The sequence below is a fragment of the Oryzias latipes genome, chromosome 15 (assembly GCF_002234675.1).
Source record: "Oryzias latipes chromosome 15, ASM223467v1".
NCBI lineage: Eukaryota > Metazoa > Chordata > Actinopteri > Beloniformes > Adrianichthyidae > Oryzias > Oryzias latipes.
This window is the reverse complement of record NC_019873.2, coordinates 5167079-5194016: the sequence shown is the minus strand read 5'-3', so window position 1 is coordinate 5194016 and position 26938 is coordinate 5167079. Positions and strand designations below refer to the sequence as shown.

General features: G+C 42.6%; 2 protein-coding genes across 4 annotated transcripts; both read left to right on the top strand.

Annotated features, from left to right (window-relative positions):
* Nucleotides 1-1254: 1254 nt before the first annotated feature.
* On the top strand, nt 1255-8871 carry mtx2 (metaxin 2). Its single transcript, XM_004076920.4, has 10 exons — nt 1255-1414; nt 1709-1756; nt 1834-1880; nt 2111-2183; nt 2285-2361; nt 6677-6769; nt 6855-6893; nt 6969-7094; nt 7763-7836; nt 8067-8871. Exons 1-10 carry the CDS (start codon nt 1375-1377, stop codon nt 8224-8226), a joined length of 777 nt encoding a protein of 258 aa, XP_004076968.1. The 5' UTR covers nt 1255-1374; the 3' UTR covers nt 8227-8871.
* Nucleotides 8872-12940: 4069 nt separating this feature from the next.
* LOC101175018 (integral membrane protein GPR155) lies at nt 12941-25927 on the top strand. Of its 3 annotated transcripts, none has more exons than XM_020709288.2 (20): nt 12941-13095; nt 13443-13642; nt 13723-13870; nt 13954-14083; nt 14174-14352; nt 14456-14608; nt 14700-14767; nt 16424-16595; nt 19363-19518; nt 19605-19688; nt 19775-19898; nt 19977-20061; nt 20203-20290; nt 20369-20582; nt 21376-21453; nt 21696-21844; nt 23572-23667; nt 23747-23811; nt 23881-24018; nt 24557-24733. In XM_020709288.2, exons 2-20 carry the CDS (start codon nt 13485-13487, stop codon nt 24603-24605), a joined length of 2334 nt encoding a protein of 777 aa, XP_020564947.1. In that variant the 5' UTR covers nt 12941-13095; nt 13443-13484; the 3' UTR covers nt 24606-24733. The 3 variants fall into 3 exon arrangements, with proteins under 3 accessions (XP_020564947.1, XP_011482377.1, XP_020564946.1); XM_011484075.3 differs by having other exon boundaries at nt 12942-13095; nt 24615-25927; XM_020709287.2 differs by lacking the exon at nt 12941-13095 and adding an exon at nt 13116-13192 and having other exon boundaries at nt 24615-25927.
* The last annotated feature ends 1011 nt before the right edge of the window (nt 25928-26938 follow it).

Sequence of the window (26938 nt, the reverse complement as noted above, 5' to 3'; positions counted from 1 at the left end):
ATAATATATTAAACAAAAATTGATAAATAAATGACTAAATGTTACATGTAAAAAGTTGAAAGGTTAGTATAAACATCAACATGTTAAGGTATACATGTCATGTTAAACATTTGCCTAACTCGGGGGTCTGCAATCTGATGCCATGGAGCTACATGTGGCTATTTTATCCCTCCAGTGTGACTCTTTGAATTCAGAGAAAAAACTTTCTTGCATTTTCAATTCATGTAAAACAGCTGCAGTGGGATTTTATTTGATACAGGGTGCATTTTATTTTGAAAGGAGCTTGTATCTGCTGCTGTCAGAAGTGGTGTGATTCAAATATTGTAAATGTTTAAAAGCTGTGTCATAAATGAATGGTTTAGTGGCCACATACCTCTTTTTAACTGGCTTATTGCTTTTGCGCGTTGCGAATGCGGAACCACATTTTTTTTAATTGAAAAACAATTAAGGTTTAGAGTATTGTGGCCGTTGTAAAAAGAATTCAACAAGTTACAATCACAACAAGTATAGAAAAATGTAAACAACATTAAAAAAGTTAAATAAAAAAAATACAATAATACAGAAAAATACAAACTTAAATAGAAAAGATTAAAACAAAATAAAATAAAGGGGTTACATGGGCATTATATTCATCATTAACTTAGGGGTTATCAAAAAGCTGCAAGTTACATATGATATTTTGAAGTTCCATAGCAAGTTTATTTTCCATGAAGTTTACGGAAGAAAAAAAAGAGCAGAATTATTTATGAAATGTAAAAAAATATGGTTTGATTTTGATTGCATATAGAATCTACTCAAAAATAATTATATCATTTAAAATAAAATCTGTTTTTGTTTTCTAAAATAAACCCAAAAATTATATCCTTAATAGAAAAGTCTGCTAAACATGGAATCTTGGGGGAAAGCCAATAATGTATATTATCCCAAAACATGTTAGAGTGAAAACATTCAAAGTCGTTTCAATGTCATCATTATAAAAAAAGAACAACAATTTTTAGGAAATCCAAACCGTTTTCCATGCAATTCCTTGGAAGGGTAAATACCTGAAAAGCTTTTAAATGGACTTCCTTGGAGGAATGGGAAGTTTTGAATATTTAGTTCGTAATTGTTTTTTTTTCTGAATTATTAAAATACTGGTTAAAATCATTTGGATTTGAGATGTAGGGAAAGGACGTTTCGTTAAAAGATTCTCTGATTTGATGGTTGGGGAGTATGCGGAACCACATATGTAGAGAGCACTTTTTCTGGGGGGATGACTATTGACGGCGGACTGCTCCATGACTGCACATCAACATTTGTCCTTAATGTGACATGAAACGCCTCTGAACCGGCCCGTTTCCGTGGAAGTTGAATTAAAGAGCTAATCTGCTCGTCATGTCTCTTGCTGCAGAGGCCTTCGTGTCGCAGATGGCGGGTAATGTTTACGTTCTGCCTTTTCTGATTCTATGCTGTTTATTTAGCTGCTTCTTTTTAGCCGGTTAGCGGCTAAAGTTAGTAGTTCACCTGACCAGAGGGATGAAAACACACCCGTGTTTGATTTTCACCTCGTTCAAATATCCCGAAGTGTGTCCAGGACGACACAGTACAGTGACAGAGATGTCAGCTGACTATTGAATGACTTCTTATAGTTCTCACAAAGATGTCAACATCAAAGAATAATAAATGATACGAGTTAATGAGCGCGTGCTCTTGTGTTTGTCGTTGACAGCTGCTGAACCCTGGCCTGAAAATGCCACCTTGTACCAGCCACTGAAGGGTGAGGGGTTGAAACGCCCTGAACTGTCTGTCTGCATGTTTGCCAGCTTTACATTTGTTCCTGTTTTTTCCTCACAGAGGATCAGATTTTGCTGTCAGACTCCGCCTCCTCTCTGGCAGTTCAGGTAAGTCATCTTTGAAACTTATTGCAATGAAATGAACCTTTTTTTTACTTTCCTGCTTGGAATCCAGAAAATGAAATAAATGTTTTGGTGTTTTTTTTCTTCAAATTTACAGTAAATGCATCATATATCTTCTACACTCAGATATTTTCACCACATCTCAGACATTTTATGAATGAATGAATGAAGGTTGCAGCTTTTTTTCCTCCAGCTGTTCTTTGTATCATCTGCAGACTTACCTCCGGATGTGTGGGCTTCCAGTGCAGGTGGTCTGCAGGCCAAACGCTGAATACATGTCCCCTTCTGGTCAGTACACGCTTGTTGTTGTCTGATCTTTGGAGAACGTAACTGATGTTAACGTACGGTGAGAGCTGAAGGGATAAACTCTGTGTTTGCTCTTCCTTTAGGTAAAATACCTTTTATTCATGTGGGGAACCAGGTTGTGTCAGAACTTGGGCCGATTGTGCAGTTTAGCAAAGCTAAGGTGAATCAATCAACACAACTTCTGCTGTTTCATACTTGATTCTTGATTCATTTTTTAATGATTTGGTTTGTTTCAAACACTTTTAGCAATAAAAACAAATGAAAAAGATACAAAACTAAATAAAATCCATAGATATATCAAGTCTGTTTAAGCTATTAACTAATTAATTTATTAGATAATAAATAAGAATGTGATGGAGGTGCAGTGGTTAGCGCTCTTGCATGTTCTCCCCGTGCATGCGTGGGTTTTCTCCGGGGACTCTGGCTTCCTCCCACCTGCTTCATAGGTTCATAGGTTACTCTAAATTGTCCCCAGGTGTGAATGTGAGTCTGGGTGTGTGAATGTGACCCTGCGACAGACTGGCGACCTGTCCAGGTGTCCCCCGCCTTCACCCACAAGTGGCCGGGATAGGCTCCAGCAGCCCTGTGACCCCGAAAGGGATTAAACGGGTTTAGAAGATGGAAGAAACGGAATGAATGGATCCATCTATTTACTGGCGCCACTGAATCCCTTTCAGGGTCACAGTGCTGCCGGAGCCCAGTTCAACTACGGTTGTGTGAAGGCGGGCAACACAACCACACACACACACATACACACACACTCACACACTCACACACACACCCATAGGGGCAATTTAGACTGATCAGTGAACCTGTGAAGCATGTTTTTAGGAGAGTGGGAGGAAAGCGAAGTCCCCAGGAAAAACCCACGCGTGCACGGGCAGAACATGCTAACTCCACACAGAACCCAGCAGGAATTGGTTTTTACATTTTACACAGAACTTTCAAACTTGGGCTGTGAGGTCAACTGCAGCTTAATGTCAGTGTTTCATTTTGAAGGGGATTTATACTTTGGCTCCAACATATTCCTTAGTTTCCACAGTAGGTGGAGCAGAAAATTATTAACATGCATTTTCATTTCATTTTTTCTTATTTCTTTACATTCTTAATGCTGCTTGATTCTTCTAGTTTTTTTTTTTTTAATGTTTTGTTCATTTATTTCGGTGTCATGACATTTTGTTTAAAGGAACAGTAGTCAGTTAATTACTTTACTAACCCACACTAATAATTATTATTAACCCACAGATAAGATTCAGATATTCACACACTCACTAAAGTAAATACGTCAGTTTTTATTTACATTTTTTATGACTTCAATAACAATTGTTTTTTATTTTTATTTTACATCTTAATGTCTTTCTGCAAGTTAAATTAAATAAATACGCATTCATACATTTTGTTATTTAATTAAAATTCTGCCATTATTTGGGTTGCATTTTTTTATGGTGTTGAATTTTTCTGTTATATTTTATCTTCAGGTGTCTTCTTTTTATCAACACTTTGTGTTTTTAAAAACCTATTTGATTTCTTTTTTTTACTCTTTTGGTTTATGAATCATTGAATTTGGCTTTTCCGTTTCTTTTATTCAACTTTTTTTTAAATGTTTTCACAGCTCACACATCATTTCAACTCGGTTTTTTAATGATACATTTAACAATTTCCTCAAATCTTTCCTATACTTTTAAGCGATCATAGCACTAAGCTTACAATTGACTATGTTTAGGGTAATTCACTTTGGTGCTTTTTAGTTTTTCTAGTCTCTTTTTTTTTCCAAAAATTGGTCATTTGGAATATGGAAAATGGCTGTAGTCAACACTTACTTCCAGAAGAGAGAGGAACATAGAGTGACATACAGAAGTGGAGGTAGGAGTACTCAGGTGGACTACATCCTATGCAGACGAGGTCATTTGAGAGAGGTTATTGACTGCAAAGTGGTGGTAGGAGAGAGTGTAGCCAGACAGCACCGCATGGTGGTGTGTAAGATGACTCTGGAGGTCAGGAAGAAGAAGAGAGGGAAAACAGAAAAGAAGACCAAGTGGTGGAAGCTACAGAATGAAGAAACTTGTGAGGAATTTAGGCAGAAGTTGAGACAGGTCCTGGGTGGTCAGGATGAGCTTCCAGATGACTGGGAAACTACAGCAGAGATTATCAGGGAAACAGGTAGGAAGGTGCTTGGTGTGTCATCTGGAAAGAGGAAAGACGGTAAAGAGACTTGGTGGTGGAATGAGGAAGTACAGGAATGCGTCCAGAGGAAGAGGTTGGCTAAAAAGAAGTGGGATGTAGAAAGGACTGAGGAAGGTAGACAGGAGTACAAGGAAGCGCAGCGTAGAGTGAAGAGAGAGGTGGCAAAGGCCAAACAGAAAGCTTACGATGAGCTATATGACAGGTTAGACACAAAGGAAGGAGAAAAGGACTTGTTCAGGCTAGCCAGACAGAGAGACAGAGATGGGAAGGACGTGCAACAGATAAGGGTGATTAAGGACAGAGGTGGAAAGGTGCTAACAACCCAGGAGAGTGTACAAAAAAGATGGAAGGAGTATTTTGAGGAGCTGATGAACGTGGAAAATGACAGGGAAAGAAGGGAGGAAGATGTGGTTGTTGTGGAGCAGGAAGTAGCAGAGATTGGAAAGGATGAGGTTAGGAAGGCTCTGAAAAGGATGAAGAGCGGAAAGGCCGTTGGTCCTGATGACGTACCTGTGGAGGTATGGAAGTGCCTAGGAGAGACAGCAGTGGATTTCTAACAAGGTTGTTCAATAGGATTTTAGAGAGTGAGAAGATGCCTGAGGAATGGAGGAGAAGCGTTCTGGTTCCGATCTTTAAGAACAAGGGTGACACGCAGAACTGCAGCAACTATAGAGGAATAAAGTTGATGAGCCACACAATGAAGCTGTGGGAAAGAGTAGTGGAAGCCAGGCTTAGGAAGAAGGTGGAGATCTGTGAGCAGCAGTATGGTTTCATGCCCCGTAAGAGCACCACTGATGCCATTTTTGCTTTGAGAATGTTGATGGAAAAGTACAGAGATGGTCAGAAGGAGCTGCATTGTGTGTTCGTAGATTTAGAGAAGGCGTATGACAGGGTGCCGAGGGAGGAGCTGTGGTACTGTATGAGATTGTCTGGAGTGGCAGAGAAGTATGTCAGAGTAGTTCAGGACATGTATGAGAGAAGTATGACGGTGGTGAGATGTGCTGTAGGTCAGACAGAGGAGTTCAAGGTGGAGGTGGGACTACACCAAGGATCAGCTTTGAGTCCTTTTTTGTTTGCTATGCTGATGGACAGGCTGACAGACGAGGTAAGACAGGAATCTCCCTGGACAATGATGTTTGCAGATGACATTGTAATTTGCAGTGAGAGTAGAGAGCAGGTGGAGGAACAGCTAGAGAGGTGGAGGTTTGCTCTGGAAAGAAGAGGCATGAAGGTCAGTCATAGTAAGACAGAATACATGTGTCTGAACGAGAGGGATCAAGGTAGAAGCGTTAGGTTACAGGGGGCTGAGGTGAAGAAGGTGCAGGAGTTTAAGTACTTGGGGTCAACAGTTCAGTGTGATGGGGAGTGTGGAAAAGAGGTGAAGAGGCGAGTGCAGGCAGGTTGGAGCGGTTGGAGGAAAGTGTCAGGAGTGTTGTGTGACAGAAGAGTGCCAGCAAGACTCAAAGGAAAGGTGTACAAGACAGTGGTGAGACCAGCTCTGCTCTATGGGTTAGAGACGGTAGCAGTGAGACAGAGACAAGAGGCTGAGATGGAGGTAGCAGAGATGAAGATGTTGAGGTTCTCTTTAGGAGTGACCAGGTTAGACAGGATAAGGAACGAGTACATCAGAGGGACGGCTCATGTTGCCTGTGTTAGCGACAAAGTCAGAGAAGCCAGACTGAGATGGTTTGGACATGTTCAGAGGAGGGACAGTGGATATATTGGTAGAAGGATGTTGGAGATGGAGCTGCCTGGCAGGAGGGCAAGAGGACGGCCAAAGAGGAGATACATGGATGTCTTAACAGAGGACATGAAGTTGGCTAATGTTAGGGTAGAAGATGTTCATGATAGAGTGAGGTGGAAAAGGATGATTCGCTGTGGCGACCCCTGATGGGAAAAGCCGAAAGAGAAAGAAAAAGAAGGTCATTTGGAATAAAAATCAACATTTTAAAATGGTATTCTTAGAATTATCTTTTCAATATTCAGTTTATAACCAAGGATTTTTTTTTTGCCTGTAATTGTGACCATTTTATCTTCATTACTAGTTTTTTTTTTTACAAGTTCTGGTGTGTAAAAAAACAAATAATTTTTTATGGGATTGTGCTCCAAGTGACACTAAACTACAGAACTGAAGGCACAACATTTGGAAGTATCTTTCTAAAATGCTACAAACTCCTGGGAAGAGTTTTCATGTGACACCGATGCTTTCCGTTAGTGAAAGGTTATCAATGTGTGGAGAAGCAGAGGAGGTGAGGTAAATGACTGGATGTTCTTCTGATTGTGGTCGTCAGGGTCACTCGCTGAGCGACGGCTTGGACGATGTGCAGAGAGCCGAGATGAAAGCGTACATGGAGCTGGTCAACAACATGCTGCTCACTGCTGAGGTGCACACACACACACACACACACACTCAGAACAGAGCTCCCGTCCATGTCATCTTCATGAAGCCTGTCTGTCTGTCCCCCACAGCTGTTCATCCAGTGGTGCGATGAAACCACGGTCTCTCAGGTGGGTTCCTCCTGTCTGCATCTGTGTCTCTGGCCTGGTCCCGCTCTCATGGTGGCACGTCTGGACTTTTTGTAGATCACTCGTCACAGATACGGCACGCCGTACTCCTGGCCTCTCAATTTGATCCTGGCTTATCAGAAGCAGTGGGAGGTGCGCAGGAAGATGAACGCCGTCGGCTGGGGAGGGAAAACGGTCGACCAGGTTAGCATCAACTCCACAACGAGCAGCGGTTGTCCTGCATTTCTCCACTGCAAAACAATGAGCTGAAAGGCTGCTTTCCTTCCTAACACAATGTTTTTTTCCCCTAAACTCCCCCCAAATAATCAAATGTTTATCCCCAAACTTTAGCTCCAGTCCCCAGTCTCTCTGCATAAGGTCCCCCTCTGCTCCTCAAAGACCCACTCCCATTAAAATTGTGTTTTTAACACGGTCTTGTGCCATTTGCCTGATGATGGAGGAGCTATATTAAGGAAATTCAGCTTAAAATTGCATGTCTCGGTATTTCTATACTCAGACCATTGTGACTCAGGAACAGACAAAAAAAAATCTCCCTGCGCCGCACTATTCTGATACGTCAACCTGTAGACGAATAGATTCAGAGACGTCTTTGTTTTCCTTGTCTGAGCTGGCAGGTGATCAGAGGGAGACTCTAAGGCCTCAATCTAAGACCTGAACAAATTTATTTGCGTTTTTTTTCCTTCTATTTTTATGTTTCCATTTTTAATTGAAATGTGTCTTCCTTGTGTTTTGTACACAATTCCATCACTATTATTATTCAATTATCTACACAATGACTCTTCCTTGTCTTAAACGGTCTCACAGCAGGACTTTGCTTGTTTCCCTGTGTGTTTTCCGGATGTTTGTTGTAGGTTTATGAGGATGTGAGTCAGTGCTGTCAGGCGCTGTCTCAGAGGCTGGGGACGCAACCGTACTTCTTTAAAATGTAGGTATTCTACCTGGTATTTTGGTGACTGATCATGTGATCTGCAGCTTGCTCTTTACTCACCCCTGTGGTTAAATATCACAACAAAATCCTAACTTTTATTTTAACAAAAAAAAAATCTCCCCAAAATACAATTCAAAGTGGAATTGTAAAAGTGCTGACCCGTTTTCAGGAATGGTCACTTTTTGGGGCTTTCTTTTTTTTTTCTAACATTTTCTTTTGTGTCGCAGACCAACGGAACTGGACGCGCTCGTGTTTGGTCACCTCTTCACCATACTGACCACCCAGCTGACCAACACAGAGCTGCTGGAGAGGGTCAGGAGCTACAGCAACCTGCTGTCCTTCTGCAGGCGGATCGAGCAGACCTACTTTGAGAGCAAGGACTCCTGAAGAACGGAACAGACCCTTTCTGTCGGTTTCATAGCCCATTTTCTTCACTTCTGTCTCTCATTCCCTGTTTTCGTTGCACAAATAAGCTAAAAAGACAAAAATTCACACATCTGAGGATTGTCCTCCTTGTTTCAAATTGATTCATGCGACTTCTGGGAAACCAGGGCAGCCAGATCCTTTAGGATCAGTCAGCAGAACTTCATTACATGTGGCAAAATTAGAACTTTAATTCTAAATTCAGTCTTTAAAAACTTTAGTGTTCATCTAGATTAGAAGTGGGCCGGTGACAGGAACTCCCATAACGTTACCCTTCATCTTCATATTCACTCTGATCTTCTGAATTGACGCTGCTCTGGAAGACGGCCTCCTCCTAATTCAAGCCACTGAGCCTTTCCAGTTCACATTGACGGTGGGAGGTGTCCTCAACATGACCGCCTCTCTGGAGGCACAACTCCACTTGACCCAGGTTGGAGGTCAAAAAGCAGGCGGTGCTCTTCCTCCATGAGAGTTAAAGGAATGCAGAAAGCGCAGAGGGATCGGTTCTTGTGTACAGACTAAAGCAGAAGATGCAGATTTTGTTTTTGTGTGTATGTGAATGTGAAGTGCCTCCATGACATTTTTCCCCAATAAAGTGTTGTCTAAACATCTGTTTGTTATTTAATTGCAAACCACACATAGAAAATCATTGAACAATTGCAAATCTACCTTTTAATACCTAGAGGTCAAAGCCTGTGTTTGGGGCTCCAGGTCTGCCCCTCCTCTGGTGACGGCTGTTGCCCCCTGGCTCTGGCTGGCCTGCCGTTGATCGGGTGGTGTTTGTGTGGCAAACCGGGCCAGCGTCTGTCTCCCAGGTTTCCTTCAGAGGTCAGGGTTTGACCCGTGAACTTCCAGGAGCTGTGGCATCATGAGTGATGGGCTGCAGTGACCGAAAGCTGCTCGACTGGAGGTCATCAGCAGAACGGCAGACAGAGAAATAAACAGAGAACTGTGTCTCACTGAGGAAGAGGAGCGGTGCAGAGTGTGCAGGCATGTGAGCACCTAACTTACAAACCAAGAAAAATGTGGAGAATCGCAAAAAAACTCAAATTTTAATGAGATTTTCCATTGCGACAAATCATCCTCATAAATGTTTCATTTACTAGATTCAAGACGGTTTTGGAAGTTTTCCTAAATACAACAAACATGCAGGAAAAAGGTGGCTGCTTCAACACTGTGGCTCTTCCAGCAACACATTCCTGGTTAAAGAAACAAAACAAAAAAGAATGCCCTAATTCCAAAAGGGGCTGCACACTAACATGTTTAATCCTTATGCTATCTTAGATGACCCCACCCTTACATTGACGTGTTCTCCCTACCATGACAAAGGTGGATAAAGGTGGAAAGATTTCATGTTATCCATGGACACCAGTGAGGATCACAAATCATTGAAGAAAAAAGGTTCAGAGCACTGTCTAGTGGGTCTAGATGACCCAACTCCCAATGTTAAGGTGCCTAGGATAGCACAAGGGTTAACGCTGAAACAGAGGCAGCTGCTAGATAATGTCAACAAGCACAATAAAGGTGGAACCTTTTGTTTCCATTCCATTTGTGACCCTGCAGAAAAGAAATATGATTGTTATATTGTAGCGACCCGGGGGTTAGCGCTGCCTTCAGCCCCAAAGGCTCATGGGAAGTGGGGAGCTTAAGGGTGAAACCTTGAGTCATGGGGCTGGAAGCTGAAGTGACTCTCCATGCTGTTTGGGCTGTATGTGTGCTGAAATAAACAGGCTTGTTGCTTAAAAGCTAATATTGCCTCTCTCTACGTTTCTTGCAACCTGAGACTGTCCGGGGTCGTGCGGTGTATGGGGCACGAACAGCTCTCCATTAGAACCTCTTCATTAACATTTGGCTTTCGTTACCCCACTAAAGTGACGGTCCGCCTGGATCGTTACATTGGTGTCAGAAGTGGGATCCTTTGCCCCTGCTACTTCAGAGAGCCACACCATGGAGAGCTACGCCGCGGGGACTGACGCCATTCTGGAGGCAGTTCGGCACAAGGGAGGAGAAAGGGCGACATCAACTCCCTGATGGATCGAGCACCCACCGTCATCTGCAGCCTGGCCTTGCCCGACGCCAGCGCTAGACCATCTGGACCAGACTGTGATGACGGTGCGCAGCCCAGCTGAACCTTCACGACGCAATGGCTCAACAACACTGGAACCACACCTGGCTCAGGTCAACCTGGCGACCGGCCATGAGGGCTAGACGCCGAAGGGGACTTCTCACACACCCAGGCCTGGCATTAGAGGGCGCTACACTGCTGGACCTCCCACCTGCGGAGCTGCGAGACCTGTCAGCCGGACAGCAGAGCTTCGCTTTGGGGAGGAGGGTTTGACGAAGCAGACCCTACAGCAGCCGTAGTGATGAAGACGATCGCCTGGGATGCCTGGGGACCTTCTGCTGCTGTTGTGCAGCTCTTCACTTGGAGAGAGTCTGCTCCCCCATGGTGACGTGCACCCTGATGGTGGTGCTTCCACAGAGGCGGGGACTGGTTCTCCTGGCTGGGCACATACTGGCATGGAACTGTGTCAGTTACAGATGTGCTAACCCAGCCAGTTAAGAGGAGGACTGTACACGGTGGCGGTCGAAACCCAGGATTGTGCGAAGGAGTCTCCAGCCAGTGTGTTCCTGTGTTTTGCTAATTGTGTTGTGTTATTCAGTTATGCAGTTATGTGAGGGTTGTTGGGACACTAACCCTCTTAGGTGGGGGCAGTGTAGCGACCCGGGGGTTAGCGCTGCCTTCAGCCCCAAAGGCTCATGGGAAGTGGGGAGCTTAAGGGTGAAACCTTGAGTCAGAGGGCTGGAAGCTGAAGTGACTCTCCATGCTGTTTAGGCTGTATGTGTGCTGAAATAAACAAGCTTGTTGCTTAAAAGCTAATATTGCCTCTCTCTACGTTTCTTGCAACCTGAGACTGTCCGGGGTCGTGCGGTGTATGGGGCACGGACAGCTCTCCATTAAAACCTCTTCATGAGCAGTTGGCTTTCGCTACCCCACTAAAGTGACGGTCCGGCCGGATCGTTACAATATTTTCCTACAAAAACATTTGTTTAAAATATCTCACTGTTGGAAAGAAAACTTTCTATGTAAAGTCGAAGTCATCTGATCATATGAATTCCATATAAACAGACTGATTTAGTGTCTTCATATGAATTGAAGCATGATTAATTCTTTATTCTTTTGTCAACATGACTGTGGCTCAAAATTACTCTTTGCAAAAGCTAGTGCCCTTGAGTATGTTTAAATACATTTGAAGCACGTTTGAGTATAAGTGGCAAATAAACTATAAATCAGGAGTCTTCAACCTGAGGATCTGTAGCCACATTTGGCTTTTTTTACCCCTCCATACTGACTCTCTGGTTGATGAGAAATACAATAATAATAATTTTACAAGTAGGGGTTGTTGGTTGATTTACTGTAGATCAGTTATGTCTAGAAATTCATGGCTGAGATGCACCTAAGTAAGAAACTGTGTAAAGGTTTTTACATTCCTGCTGACATCAAGAGGCCTTGCTCACTCCACACTTCCTGGACGGACGGACGGACGGATAGGTAGCTTGGTCTTTTACTGTCAAAGGTTGCAGACTACTGCACGTATAGTGTATGCAAACTGAATACATCTTCAAACTAAATTGGAACATTTTAAGTTTACAATATAGTATATAAAGAGTAAACTAAAAGTATATTACCTCATTTTTGTAAGTATACTTGTAGAACACTTAGATAACATTTGTTAAGAAAAGAATCGTCTTGATCTGGCAAAACATTAAAGTCAACATTTTATTCTCTAAAAAAAATTCTGTTTACTCCCAGAAATGTAAAATTCTACATGTTTAAACGTTCCCATGTTTACTGAACTCAAACAATTTCATTCTTTTTTGTATTAAAGTCCCACTCTGATCATTTTTTAAATGTATTCTCAAAATGTTCCCAGTGGTCTTTCCATTTTTTGTGCCTTTTTAGACAAAATCATGCAATAATGGAGCTTGATCCAGAGTCCAGCTCAGACGAGCAAAGCAATGACACACATGGATCTATTTGTCTGCAAGTGAATGTATCAGAATAGAGCAGAGCAGGAAGCTTTTGCCCCACCAGCGTATTTTCTATTTTACAAATAGAATCTTTGTTCAAACAGTATTTTTTCGTCTGCTCCTGATTCACAACAATTTGAGTGAAGAAAAACTTAGAAAATGCAACTTCAAGATTCAATTTATAATAATAATACATTTTATTTAAAAGCGCCTTTCAGAATACCCAAGGAGACTGTACAGATTCAAAAGAAAAAAAATAAAATCACAACACATTTTCCTCTCATATGTTCTCCATAAGAACAATGCTACAACAACATGTTAAAAGCAGTTTTTATTGGATTGGGTCTTGAAAGCAACAACCTTCGGCAAAACATGTGGAAGTAGCTGCTGCCATCTAGCGGTGGTAATCCCTTAAATGTCCTTTGTTCATTCATGTGAGGCCTTAAAATCAATTCTTTTCAATCAATGTAATTATCATTTTTTTTAAATTGATACTGTTTGAAAGAGGAATCTTATTTTTTGTTCACGCAAAAAAATAAAATAAAATAAAAAAGTGGCTGAATGGGAATGTGGTCTCACTGTGACGTCTGTTGTGATTCCACCAATCACAAAAGGCTGTCGGTGTTTTCCTCGACAGTGATTGGATGTTTCATCTGTCAATCTCTCACGGGGCGTCTCCAGTCTCAGCAGCTGTCAGAAAGAGCCTTAAATGCAGCGGAGAAGAAGAAAAGGGTCACGTCAGACTGGTAGAGCTGCTCTGTTGTGTTTAGCTTCGTAATGAGGATCGTCTGAGGAGCAGAGGTGAGGATTTGGAGTGGATGTCTGGAGCTTCACGAGGCGCTTTCCGGGGTTACCGCGCCCTCCCGTTTGTTTTCAGCACGCAGCGCTAGAGTTAACGGTCAGCTGACAGCGTGACAAAAAAACTAAACAAAAACATATCCTGATGCTATTTGCCTCTCTCATATGTGTATGTATCTTTTTACATTCTGAAATTTAGTAACAGTCGGCATTCCAGATGATGCAATAAAGAAATCTTAATGGAACAGAAAAATATTCCCCCTCTCTCAAATTAAATATTTGTATGTTTTATCCTTTTCATTCACTTCATTCTTGTTCATGTTAACAGAATCCTCTTTGTCCCCATGCAGATAGCTGCCTCTCCTCTCCTCTCCTCACCTGGATCCATCGCCATGGAGACCGTCAGCAGCTATGTGTTGATCCATGGGAAGAACATCTCCCACGACGGCCCGTCAGACCCTGCCGCCTCGCCCCACATGTCCATCGATAAGCTTTTCCCGGCTCTGCTGGAGTGCTTCGGCATCATTCTGTGCGGATACGTCGCTGGCAGGTGCTTGTGTCCAGCTCACCCATGCAGTCGCCTGTTGTGTTTTCCTTTTGTTTCCATGCTTCACACGTGTCTTCTTTAAGGGCCGACATCATCACAGAGAGCCAGGCGAAAGGTTTGGGGAACTTTGTGTCCAAGTTTGCTCTGCCCGCCCTGCTCTTTAAAAACATGGTGCTCCTGGACTTTGGGGACGTCATCTGGGCGTTCCTCTGGAGCGTCCTGGTTGCAAAGGTTCGTCAAATCCGCGGTTCGTCTAGCAGAAGCTGTTCTGAATCGACGCTTCACGAGGCGCTGTGATGTCACGCTGGGTGCAGGTGGCGGTGTTCCTGCTGGTGTGTGTGCTCACACTGATGGTGGCCAGTCCAGACAGCAGGTACAGCAAGGCGGGGCTGTACGCCATCTTGGCCACTCAGAGCAATGATTTTGCTTTAGGATACCCTATAGGTGAGGCAAACGCTCCATGTCGGTGTTGTCAGTGGAGAAAGGTGCTGAACATTTCCCCGTCTGTCTGTCTGTCTGTCTCCACTCCTGCAGTTGACGCTTTGTATCGAAGCACATATCCGGAGTACCTGCAGTACATCTACCTGGTGGCTCCAGTCTCCCTCATGCTTCTGAACCCCATCGGTTTTGCTCTGTGTGAGGTGCAGAGGTGGAAGCAGACCCTCCAGCCGCAGCGCAGCAGGCTGCTCATCCTGGGAGTTGTAGTGTTACAGGTGCACACAGGTGTCTTTGCCAGAGGTTTTTTTTATTTTTATTTTTATTTTTTTGAACTTGTGTAAAACTTTAATGCAACCCTTGGTGTTTTTGTCTGTGAAGCTTATGAAGAACCCTATAGTGTTCATGGTGATGGTGGGAATCATCTCTCACTTTGCTCTGGGTCAGAGGATTCCCGCCGTCTTGTCAGAGTTCATCGACGGTCTGGCCAATTCTTTCGGTGGGGCGGCGTTGTTTTACCTCGGCCTGACGATGGTGAGCCGCAGCTGAATGTGTTTAGATGCTTTACAGAGAAAACCATTTGATCTTGTGTGTGTGTGTGTGTGTGTGTGTGTGTGGCTGGCAGGTCGGACAGCTTAGGAAGCTAACCAGAGATACCGGAGTGGCCTTGATCCTTCTGATCACAGCCAAACTGTAAGTTCTTCACTTGAATAATACAAACTCCTTAAAGACCCACTCCTATGTAAATGTTGTTTTTAACATGTTCCTGTGGTATTTTTCTGGTGATGGAGGGTATGCATAAAGAAATTCAGCTTTAAATCGCTTTCCTTTTGAGAGCAGACAAAAAAATTGCTGGTTGAAAAAGATTGTAGTTGTGTTGTAGAAAATACGCTGGGCTTAGTCCCCGCTCCGCTTCATTCTGATGCATCCACCTGCAGACAAATAGATCCCTGAACATCTTTGTTTTCCTCGTCTGAGCTGGAATCTGGATGTAAACTGGACAGCTGGGTAAAAAAAAAAAAGTGAAATCGTTTCCACAAATTAGGATTTCTTCACCACAGAAAAAGTATTTTGTTCCCACAGAGTAATATTAGTTCCTGTGGTATAGTAATATTCAAATTTCTGTCTGTGTATATCTCATTACAATGGAACGGAGACATGGAGGATGTCAGTCAGAGAGTCTCTTCCAGTACGGTGAGGTTCACTCCCTCCTGCTGCAAAAGCCGCTTTTCGCTGCTATTTCCGTGACCCACATTAGTTCGAGAAGGGAAAAATAAAAACTAGAATCAAACTAGGGGATTTATTTATTATTGTCTCAATGAAAATAAGAAAAATATGATAAGATTCAGGAGGCCCGAGCTGGCTGCTTCCCCATCCCACAGCGGCTCCCATCTACCGGCCAGCTGCCTGGCGTAGCGATCACCTCGATAAAGCCAATCGGAATCATCAATGATGCGACGGCAAAATATATTTTATTATAGCTTTAAACCAGTTATCCTGTTTTCAATAAAGACGTAACCGGAAGCATTTAAGTTTATTTGTGGTTGAAAATACGGGGTGTGTAAAAGGTCAGAGTTATTTCATAGGAATGAATTAGTATTTTACATCCATGTCAGGTCACAGGCTCTGTAGGATCGCTCCAAAATTGCTCAGCATGTAATGTTGCCCCCTGTAATGTTTAGGTGGGGGCTGTAAGGGTGAGAATGGAAACTAAGGAATGATGGGAAATGGGGGGGAGGCTTACTTTGCGCCAACAGAAACTTCTGATAAACTCTTGCCACAGAAAACTATACAGTTTTTTTTTCATTTTTGGCTAATAACAAGACATTGAAAACCCCTGGAAAGGCTATCAGAATAGATCAAAAGAGGATTAGAGTGGATCTGTAAAGGAAAATAAGTCGCAGCGATCAGACTGTATGTTCAAAAATGATCATTGATCTGGAATGAACCATACTCTTTAGGGATTCAGTTGTTTTGCCACGCTGAGACCTGTTGGAATTGGTTCTTTTATTAATAACAAATAAAAAAATAGTGAATTTATTTTAAAAGTTGTGAAATATAAAAAAATAATTGAACTTTCCGTTCTAGTTTTTTAAACACCAGTCTTTCTAAATGTGGCAGATGTTCAAAAAAATATATCAAAATCAAAATGTTTAAACAACCCTTTGATATAAATTGAGATTAAGAATTACATTGAAAATGTAAAAACTGGACTTCACAGTCAGAAAACACACATCAGGGGAAGAATTTTCCATCCTAAATTCTAAAAGATAAAGAAAACTCAAATAAAGTTTGTAAAAATATGTGAGTTTGTGGATTTCTGTTTTGTCACTCAATGTCGTTCCCCAGCCTGGTGATGCCGCTGGTCTGCAAAGACCTGGTGGACATTCTGGACGTCGGAGCGAACAAGACGAGCGCCAACCACACGAGTTTGTCCAACTTTGCTTTTCTGTACGGAGCCTTCCCGACTGCACCAAGTGTGGCCATTTACGCCGGACACTACAACATGGAATTAGAGGTGGTGAGTTCATGAAGGTGTTTTAGCGCTGTGGAGACCAAGCAGGCAGATGGCAGGACGACAGAGACACTGTGGAAGAAAAAAAAGACGACGACTTCATCATTCTCCCTTTCAGCTTCTCCCTTCACCTCCATCTAATCCTTTCCTCACCCACACCAACCTCCCCTCATCTCCTCCTCTTTAGGCATCTTTCCTGGAAGATCTGACCTCTGCATCTTTTTACTGATCTTCTCATTCAGGGGCACAACTACCTCATTTCATAGGGGTATGCGGCCACATTACCCCCCCCCCCACACACACACACACACACAAACACAGGTATAAATGCGCATAATAAAACGGCCCATCCACCCCTCCTAAAGCTATCTAAACACCCACACAACACTTTTATTGTTCGACCTAGCAGAACATTTTTGTGACCCGTTTTCAACCGTGTTTTGACTCATTGATTCTCCAAATTTGTGAAGTGAAGGCCATTCAGAGGAATCTTCAGAGTGATGCCTTGCCCCAGCCCCCCTCTCTGTTCTTCTCCCTCTTCATCATCAGCTGATCGTCTCTCTTTCTCTCTATCATCATCATCATCATCTGAACCTCTCTCCTCATTCTTCTCTGTTGGGACTGACTTGTCATGTATGTCTGCACTTGTTTTTCCAAAATACGTGAACAGTTGGTCAGCAGAAGTTTAAACCAAAAAGCGCCTCTAGGTTATTGTGACTTTAATAGTTTAATTATTCCTACCTGAAGTCATCTCTGCTCTCTTTTCTATCAGATCAGCATCACCAACCTCATGTCTGTCTGCTTCTCCTCTTGTCTGTGTTGTTCTTCAAGCAACAATTATTTCATGTTTTAAAAACAGTAAATTAAACATCTTGCTAATGCATTATTTTAAATTAAGAATACTATTCAAAAATGCCGGACTTGTTATGGACTGACTTTGCCCTGAACGTCCACCATCAGACCAGCCTGTTTCTTTCCTCCATCTGTCCTGATACTTTTTCTCTCTTCTCGTCTTTCTCTCCCTCCTCACAGCTGTGTGATATAAACTTTGTGTTAGGAAGACTTAAAAAGAATACAGTGCCTAAACTATATGTAAAATAGAGACATTTTTTATTTTAAATTATATTTGTGTTGGATATCACTAGTGGTGTAATAGAATTTCTTTATTTTTCCTTAAAATCTCCAAATGTTCAACTAAAATCCAAAGTGTTGTTCAGCCAAAGTGATATTAAAAGCAAAAGGCTGCAAACTAAATAGTCACTCACAAAAAATAATTATCCAAACTTTTAACAATATAAAAAGAAACAAAAACAGCATCTAACCCACCATCACACATACTTCTCCCTTCTGCCCAAAGGAGCAGCTTTTATCATCATTTAGTGCTTTTTCAATCAAAGGATAAAACCTTTTCAGTGTTTTGGTACATCTAGTTAAAGAAATTATTTAAAACAAAATCAGCACAAACAAATGGCGTATACTTATATAGCGCCTTTCTTCCTATAAGGACAAAGCGCTTTACAGTCACAGACACATTCACTCAGTCACACACACATTCACTCACACATTCACACACTGGTGGCCGCTCCGCTGCCAAACACAGGCGCCCGCCTACCACCAGAGGCAAGGTGGGGTTCAGTGTCTTGCCCAAGGACACTTCGACTCATGGGCGTGCAAGGCGGGAATCGAACTTGCAATCTTACGATCATGGGTCGACCGCCCTACCGCTGCGCCCAACAAGCTCCTTTTTTCTCTCTTTCTGATTATTGATGCTGTAAATCCTGCTCAGTGCAGCTGTAAGACACTTTTGTGGCCATTCTACTATAGTAGCTTTAACCTAAATGTTTTTATCACGGCTATAACGTACCTGCTGTCTCTCAACCATTTAGAGAAACTTTTCTTCATTCTACATCTTTGTCCCTTTTGCGTTTTTTGTTTTGAGCCCCCCGGTTCTTTTTTACTTTTGCCTTTCCATTTAATCCTGTCATCAGATGATCACACAATTTTAAATAAAAACAATCAACAGAGCGTCTCAGCCAGAGCGCGCTCCAGCGCGTTCTCGCGGACACGTGCTGGAGCGCGCTGTCTGTAAAAGACCCGAGTGAGGGAGGAGCGGCTGCGGCGGGGGCGCCTGATCAGTCACGATGGGCTTCTGTTACTGATCATATCATGTAAATATATGTGCACAAACAGCTGTGACATTAAAAAATACGAACTATAAATAATTTTTACAACTTTGGGATGGCGCCCCCTTTGGCCGGCGCCCCTAAGCGACGCCTACGTTACATTTTTGCGCCACTGTTCTCATTGCCCCTCCTCTGAACATCAGGATACAAAATTTAATTAAACCAAAAAAAACCTTAGTCTTCCCCAGAGGAAAATGATAAATTTTGTAAATAAATAAAGGAAGTCAATACATACAGGATAATGCCAGACTTTATGGACGACAAAGAGGTTTTGTTAATCACTTTTGAATGGAGATCCTGCAGCCAATCAGAATCCAGTATTCAGTATCCATGGTATACAACTAAAGAAACTCCAACACTAAACCTCTACTTCATTGTAAAACCAGCCAAAGATACGTGGAACCTGTTCCAGCTGCCTTTAGGTGATGGTGGGGTCAACCAGGTCAGCAGTCCATCTCAGAGATAATTACTAACAGCCATCCTCACTATTCATTTCCTGTTGAGCCTCATTCTTCTGCTTAACTTTGGGAAACCACCAAAACATAACATGAAAGTGCTGTTTCCTGACTCTTACATTCTTTGTCCTTCAGGTAACGTCTGGGATGGTGATCAGCACGTTTTTGTCCGCCCCCATCATGTACGTGTCTGCCTGGTTGTTGACCATCCCTTTGATGGACCCCGCCCCGCTGATGGCCGAGCTGGAAAACGTCAGCTTCAACAGCAGCGTCGTCAGCCTGGTGGCACTGGTGGCGTATCTTTTAACCGTTCCTCACGGATGTGTGTGAAGCATGAGAGGACGGCAGAGGAGAACTTTCATCTGTTTGGCCCTCAGGTTTGGACGATAGGCGTGATGCTGCTCAGCAGAAAGTTTACCAGACTCCCTCACATCTTTGCCTTGAACCTGTTCCTGGCTCAGGTCAGTGCTTGTTTGCCGGCGTGAAGCGGCATGTCCCTCCGTGACACGTGGACGGCTGCCTCAGCGCTGTGCCCTCTGCTCTGCAGTTTCTGGTCTGCATTGGTATGATCTTGTGGAACTTCTTGGTGAAACAAGAAGACGTCCTACTGGGCCAAATTCTCACGTTCACCTTGTTGTACGGCTCTCTGTACAGCACGTACATTTGGACAGGTGCGCTGACAGGTTTGGGAGGGTTTCAGCTCTCTGTGTCAGTTTCTTTTGGTTTCCATTTGTGTTTTTTTTTTCCAGGTTTGATTCCTCTCTGCATGGCTCTGACCAACAGAGATGATCTGCTGAGACTTCGACCTGGGGTCTTCATGGTTTTGGGATGGGGGTACGTTTCCACACCGCAAACCAGAACAAGAAAGTGGAAATTCGACTTGTTTCTTTATTTATTGTGTATAAATAATTTTTGCAGTAATTAAAAATTCTTGTCTGAGTAATTTTGATCCAAATTCCGTTTGTGTTTTTGCAGAATTCCCTTCCTGATGGCTGGAATTCTGCTGCTCTTAGGAGAGAGGACGAACACCATCGACTCTGCCTTCTTCTACGGCAGAGCTCAGGTCGGAACGAACTTCTTCCGCCGCAGAAGGTCTAACTCCCAGAATGCGTCTTGTTCCTATGCCTGTGTGCGTCCACAGATCATCACCTCTGCCGTGGTTCTTGCTGTGAGTCTGGCACTCGGGGCGGTGTCTCTGATGGGCCTCAGCCAGGGAGGCCGGGCGCAAAGCGGCTATCAGGCTCTGAGCAGAGCTGCTGCGACAGTCATCAACGAGGAGCCGAGGGCCCCTGGTGGAGCGGATGACTCGTTACGTCAGACAAATCTAAATTCACCTGCCTGCAGCATCAATCCAGGTTTCTGAAGGTTTTTGTCCACATCTGTTTTGGGACTTTTTGGGACTTTGTTGCTTTCACAATAAACTTCTTTTAGGATTTTAAAATACTTTACAAAACTATCAGAAAACAAAAAGGGTCTAGCTAAAAGGTGTTTTTAAAACTCCTAACATTAAATGTTAACCTTAGTTTACTGTTATTTGTTTGCATGTCACACTGTTGTTGTTTGCAGGCCAGAGACAGAACCCTTATTTTGAAAGGTATGTCGCCATCATAAAGTTGTCTGAAGTTCTCTAAAACTTTTCAAATTATTTGCCAAATTACGTGAAAAGATGCATTCAAAATTGTAACTTATTAAATATAAAGTACCTTTTTGTTGCAATTAAAATATAAAGTATTCATGCAAATAATAATTAAACATTCATTCTAGTTATAATTAGAAATGAATCAAAATGGGATTTTATGTTTTTACAACGCCCTTTGGTCCTTAGAGACCCCAAACTTTTGAAAAGAATCGTTGATTTTTGTTTGTTTTACACTGGACTCTGTTCATCTTATAACTGCTCCCAAAACAATGAGAAACATAAAACCCTATTGTAAGAAGAAAGATGTTTACCTTTAACCAAACCTGTAAAAAGACAAACTAAGTCAAACTGACTTTAACCTGCATTTCTGGTCCATATTTAATTTTTTATTCTTTATTTTTTGTGTTCTTTTTCAAAGTTTTATATAAACAGTTTTCAATATAAACTGTGTTTTATCTTAACTGTTATTGTAACGTATTGATGAGATGCTCGTCTTCACTGCTGTGCAGGTCTCCACAGTGTTTCTCCTCTTCAGACGGTGCCTGACATGATAGCCAGCACGCAGAGAGAGCACGCAAACAGCACAGGTGACGGACACAGACGGCATAGGAGCTGGAGTTTAACCTGCTCCTGGCATGCAGTTGTTTGTGAATGCAGCGGTGGCAGACACTCAAAAAAAATACAGCTTTTTGTCTAAATCATGTTCAAATAGCTCAAAGTTCATCATAACATTGTTAATCGAAATCCCTTTAATAAAATAGTTGCCAGTAGTTCCAGAAAATGAATGAATGTTTTGAAGTCGGATTTGTAACTATGAGTTCCACTGCAGGCCACAGGGGGGCGCTCCACGACGAGCAGAGTTCTTCAGCATCAGAGCAGCCTCTGAATCTGCCTCCTCCTGGACTTCAGAGCTCAGATGAACGGCAGACCGTGAGGCACGTTCTGCTCTGTCTGCTGCTCAACGTCTGCCTGCTGGCGGTGAGTTAGTCACTGGAAAAAAACAAAAAACGCCATTTTTCATAGAACAGCATTTGGACTAAATGATTACTGAGAACTTCATTCACTCCTGTTCTTTCTCTTTTGAAGTTTTCAAACCTCTGCACAGCCTCCCATTTACCTCAGGGGTTGATTTTTTTAAGAACAGTTTTTTAGTTTAGCTGAAAGTTTATCCAATTTATTTAACTGGCTAAATCTCCAGCTCCAGTGTTTCCTCCATGAATGTCAGTGTTCATGAGAGTCTGGATTCGGGTGTCTGTTATGTTAAACCCTTTACTTTATATATTTTTCTGAAAAACATTACCGCCATCTTAGATTTTTACATTTTTTTAAGTTGTTTTTATGCGACATTTCTCTGTATCAGATAAAGAACTGCTCATGCCTCCACAAACTACAATAAAGAAAGCCTCTATATAGAGCAGGGGTGGGCTAATGTTTTGACTCGCGGGCCACATTGGGTTCTAAAATTGGATAGAAGGGCCGGACCAGGAGCAGATGAGTGGAGTGAGAAAGAAATAACATGGAATCTGGATGAAAACATTTGGATTGAAATTATTTTTTAAAACGGAACATTCTAGAGTTTTTAGGTTAAAACTTTTGCTCTCATTTTAGAGCCAATTGCACCAATTGTGCTTTGTGTAAAACTTAGAGAAATGCTGCGTTCATGTGGTGTTTGAATGATCGTAAGAATGAAAAACAGCAAATCCAGACATTTTCTTGTGAGGGCCACAAGAAGTCTTTTTCTTTAAAACTTTAAACTTCTTTTATCTTTCTTTTATTGTAAAGCCATATAATAAAGCTTTATTAATTCATGATCCTTTTAATAAAATAAATAACATGATTTATGAAATAAAAAATAATAACTCTCTCTGTGATTTTCAAAGACAACAAGTCAGGAAGAAATATTCTGAAAAAGCAAAAAAAAGCAAATTTCTCTGTCTTCTGCTGCAGCTAAGCATATATCTGTGTTACCTTCTTACCAGAACGGAGTTCCTCGTTTATTGCAGGAGTTATGTTCTAAAAATAACCGGGATCGGTGAAATCCACGGAGTCTGATTACAGACGTTTATGGCAGTAAAACTCCTCACTGCACACTTTCTACACTTTTCTCACACAGACATGAACATTTTCACCTTTTTCTCTTGTCTAAATTCTCAAACAAAAATAGAAATTAGGTCCAGGATCTTGGAATGAAAACAAAGATATCATGAGCTCCGCGTTTCTGTTCAGGAGACACGGCACAGAAGAGATTGATTGACAGGGTCTCCAGCCAATCAGGACAGGGTGTGCTGTTTAAAAAAAGTAGCAAATCGCTCTAAAAGAATGAGCTAAACCGGGAAAGATGAACTTCTACGTAGAAAGGAAAGACTGTTTTCTGAGATTTTAGAGGGTTTCAGGTTGGAGCTCAGACTGTAGAATAAACATGGGTCTCTGATATCGTTCAGTGGGCCGGAGGCGGGCCGGATCCAGCCCGCGGGCCGCACTTTGCCCACCCGTGATGTAGAGGAATTCCTGTAAATAGCGGTGTCTTTTTTGTCCTTAAAGTGAGCTTTTGTGTTGTTTGTGGTTTATAATGTCACAAATCTTCAGCTGCTTTCAAAACTGGTCCAGATTGTGCGAGAACGTGACTTCATGTCCCACAGAAGGAGCTCATGCCTGTAGCACTGATGAGGTACAGATCCTTCAGGGTTTGCTTCATGTGTCTGCAGAACCTGTCCAGCTGTCTGTGGTGGTTGTTCAACGAGGATCCAGGACGACTTTACCTGGAGCTGCAGTTCTTCTGCGCCGTGGCAAACTACGCACAGGTGATCCGTTGTGCGTTTGTGTGTGCGTTCACGTACTATAGCTCAGACTTAGTATGCATTTCCTGTATTTCTGGTCCAGGGTTTCCTGTCTTTTGGAATTTTTGGCCTGGACAGAAACCTCGTCCTCTTGCCATTTAAGAAGAGGTGAGACTGGCCTCGTAGCTTTTGCAATGATTTGTGCGCTGACACGTGGAGTAACTGTGTGTTTCTCAGGCTGCTCAGCATGTGGCGTGGCAGGGAGGATGAGGATCTGAGTCCAGCAGGTGTACCTGAGGAGGTCAGACTCACCTGTACCCAGTTTGTCCGCTACCACAAAGACCAGTGTGTGCAGGACATCGTGCTCACGCGCAGGTAGATACAAGCTCCTCCCCTCACCTGTCTGGGGAAAACTCACCTGTGACTGGTTTGGGTTTCTATCGGCACGATCTGTTCTCACCTGTGAACTTTCACATTGCTTTCTCTAAAGACCCACTCAGACGAAAATGGGGATCCATGGACATCGCCATTTTTGTTGCACCGGCAATGTTAGGTTACAGATGTGAGGGGTTGTAAGCTAGCCAGAGAGCTCTCAGCAATGGGACGGGAAGAGGGGGCGGGGTTGCTCTGTGCCAAAAGTCCCACCCACAACTCAGAAATTAATTTTTGATAAACTCCTGCCGGTCTGGAGAAATATTGTCCGAGAAAACAGCCCAGGTTTTTTTATTTTGGCCAAAATAGCATAATCCTTTTACAACAGATCACAAGATGATCCGAGTGGCTCTTTAGGAATAAGCTTTGACTCTGTGCTTTTCTTCTAACAAATTCCTTTTTCTGACTGATTCCTTTCCGTCCTTTTCCTCAACCTGCTCCTCCCGGCTCGCCTCTCTGCCTTCTCACTGCTCCTCTTTAGTGGATCAGGGGAGAGTGTCAACCCTCCGACAGGTGAATCCTTCCTCTGATTGCCGCAGGTTTGAAGGGGGGCCGCAGCAGGAGGATGCAGCGGGACTCTCCCCGTCCCATCACACTCACTCACACACAGATCTCCAGGAGCAGCCACAGGGTCCAGTCCAGAACCACAGCACGGACGCTCAGCGGCCTGAACAACTCAGCGACCCCGCCAACCGTCAGCACCAACTCGATACCAGTCCAAGCCCCCCCATGTCCCAACCCCAACAGCTTTTTCAGAGCAGTGATTTGGTCAACTGGCTGGTGGAGCGAGGCCTGTGCAGCGGACGGACCGAAGGTGAACTTTACGGCATCCGCCTGCAGCGGGGAGGAGTGCTACGGCGTTTAACGGGCCAGCAGAGCTTCAGGGACGAACTCGGCCTGCTGTACCATTTCACACAGGAGGGGGGTGGAGCTGAGGAAGCTCCACTATGTTTTCCAGCTGTGACCTGTTGACCTTTAAGGACACCATGAAGCATCAAAAGTTCAGACTTTTCCAAAAGAACTGAAGTTCTTTCCTAAAATGTGAGTCTGGTTATTGCTGCTGCTAACCAGGCTTTTTTCTCACATTTTTCCATATACTATTAAATTTCTGAACCTTTAAAATGTCCACCTTTCAGTTCATTTTTAATGAAGTGGCATTCAAGTGCTACATTGGAAGGGCCAAAAAGCTTGTTGTTCTGAATGGATGAAACCAACTGGTGGGTTTTCCATTTGCAGGCCGCTTCTGGAGCCCCTCAGTCTTTGCCTGCTGCCTGCACGATTCAGCTGCGCAGACGTTTCTGCACTGAACTGTTTACGCTGTCCGTTCTGCACATCTCTCAATTATGCGAACCAGCGGATTGTTTTAATGCAGAAAGGTGTTGTGCCACATGGGTCACCTCAATGCTGCCGTTGATTTGCTGAAGCTGACGTTTGAAGACAAAAGCATGTCGTTACTGTGAAACTATATTTGTTACAGCCACATGGCAGCCAAAGCAGCTCCTAAAATATTTCCTGTTTATTAAAACTGTTTACAAATGTGAGGCGGGCTGCTGCTTTTATGTTTACTGTTGGTTTCTAGAAATTTGATAATGATGATTATATGCATTTAGAAGGTGAAACACATGATTATGATGGACTGATGTTGCTGTAAACATGAAAATGAAGCAATTTATTAAGTCTCCGAAGGTAGAAGCCTAAATGCATTCAGAAAAATGTGAGCGTGTGTGTGCATGCATGTTTAGCAGCTGCAGTCTGTGTGTGTATGAAAAGGACGATTTTTTGTGTTTTAAAAAATGTTTTGTTTTTTCCAGAGTCGATGAAGAGCACAAATAAAACACTACCTGCATCCAAATGTTCCACAGATGACTTTTTTTTTCTCTCCAATCATTTAATTGATCAAGTTTGTAAGTTTATAATCATAATAAAATAATGATGAAGCATCTTTCTTGTTTGAGGTCATGTATGACAACAGAAAAAAGCAATAAAAGCAAATAAATATATAGACTCTTTCCAAAAAAAAAATCATTTACATAATTCCATTCAAAAAATTAAACTTTCATAAAGTATAGATTTAGGAACCACAACCTGTTTAGCTGATTTAAAGTGGTTTTTATTTTTTACATAAATTGGGTTTCCAGCTAAAAAAAAATCTATGAAAACAGGATTCTAAAAAATTTGAAAATTGAAGAACTCTGTCTAAATATTTTAGGGCATGAATGTTTCAAAGGGAGTTTCACTGACTAATCATAAACTCAAAGCACGGGTTTCCCAGAATTCATGAACCCTTGTGCTATCTTAGATGACCCCACCCTTACATTGACGTCTTCTCCCTACCATGACAAAGGTGGATAAAGGTGGCACTTTAACATTGGGAGTTGGGTCATCTAGACCCACTAGACAGTGCTCTGAACCTTTTTTCTTCAATGATTTGTGATCTTCACTGGTGTCCATGGATTACATGAAATCTTTCCACCTTCATCCACCTTTGTCATGGTAGGGAGAACACGTCAATGTAAGGGGGGGGGGGGGGGGGTCATAGGATAGCACAAGGGTTAAACAGACTGTGTATGTGTGTATATAGTATATAGATTTTTTTCATTTGGGAAATTATTAAGGGTTTTTGTGGAAAGATTTCCAGCAAATTTCCAGCATTTGTGTTCTTGGTGTTTGCCGTCAACTTTTTTAAACCACAATTTCTCAAAAGAACTTCAGTAAGTCCTTTTCTCTTTTACCTTTAGCATACCTGTTCAAAAAAAGACAGCAGGTAAGTGTTCTAGACTTCTGTTGCACAATATATGCCTGACAGACTCCTAAAGTGAAACGGAAGGGTTTGGTGAGAACAGAAAAAAACAAAAGATCAGTT

Coding starts and splice junctions, on each gene's coding strand:
- mtx2 (XM_004076920.4), top strand. CDS start 1,375: ATGTCTCTTGCTGCAGAGGCCTTCGTGTCGCAGATGGCGG. Junction 2,362..6,676: donor TGCAGTTTAGCAAAGCTAAG/GTGAATCAATCA, acceptor TGTGGTCGTCAG/GGTCACTCGCTGAGCGACGG. Junction 6,894..6,968: donor ATGAAACCACGGTCTCTCAG/GTGGGTTCCTCC, acceptor GACTTTTTGTAG/ATCACTCGTCACAGATACGG.
- LOC101175018 (XM_011484075.3), top strand. CDS start 13,485: ATGGAGACCGTCAGCAGCTATGTGTTGATCCATGGGAAGAACATCTCC. Junction 14,768..16,423: donor CTTCTGATCACAGCCAAACT/GTAAGTTCTTCA, acceptor GTCGTTCCCCAG/CCTGGTGATGCCGCTGGTCT. Junction 20,291..20,368: donor TCTTCTACGGCAGAGCTCAG/GTCGGAACGAAC, acceptor GTGCGTCCACAG/ATCATCACCTCTGCCGTGGT.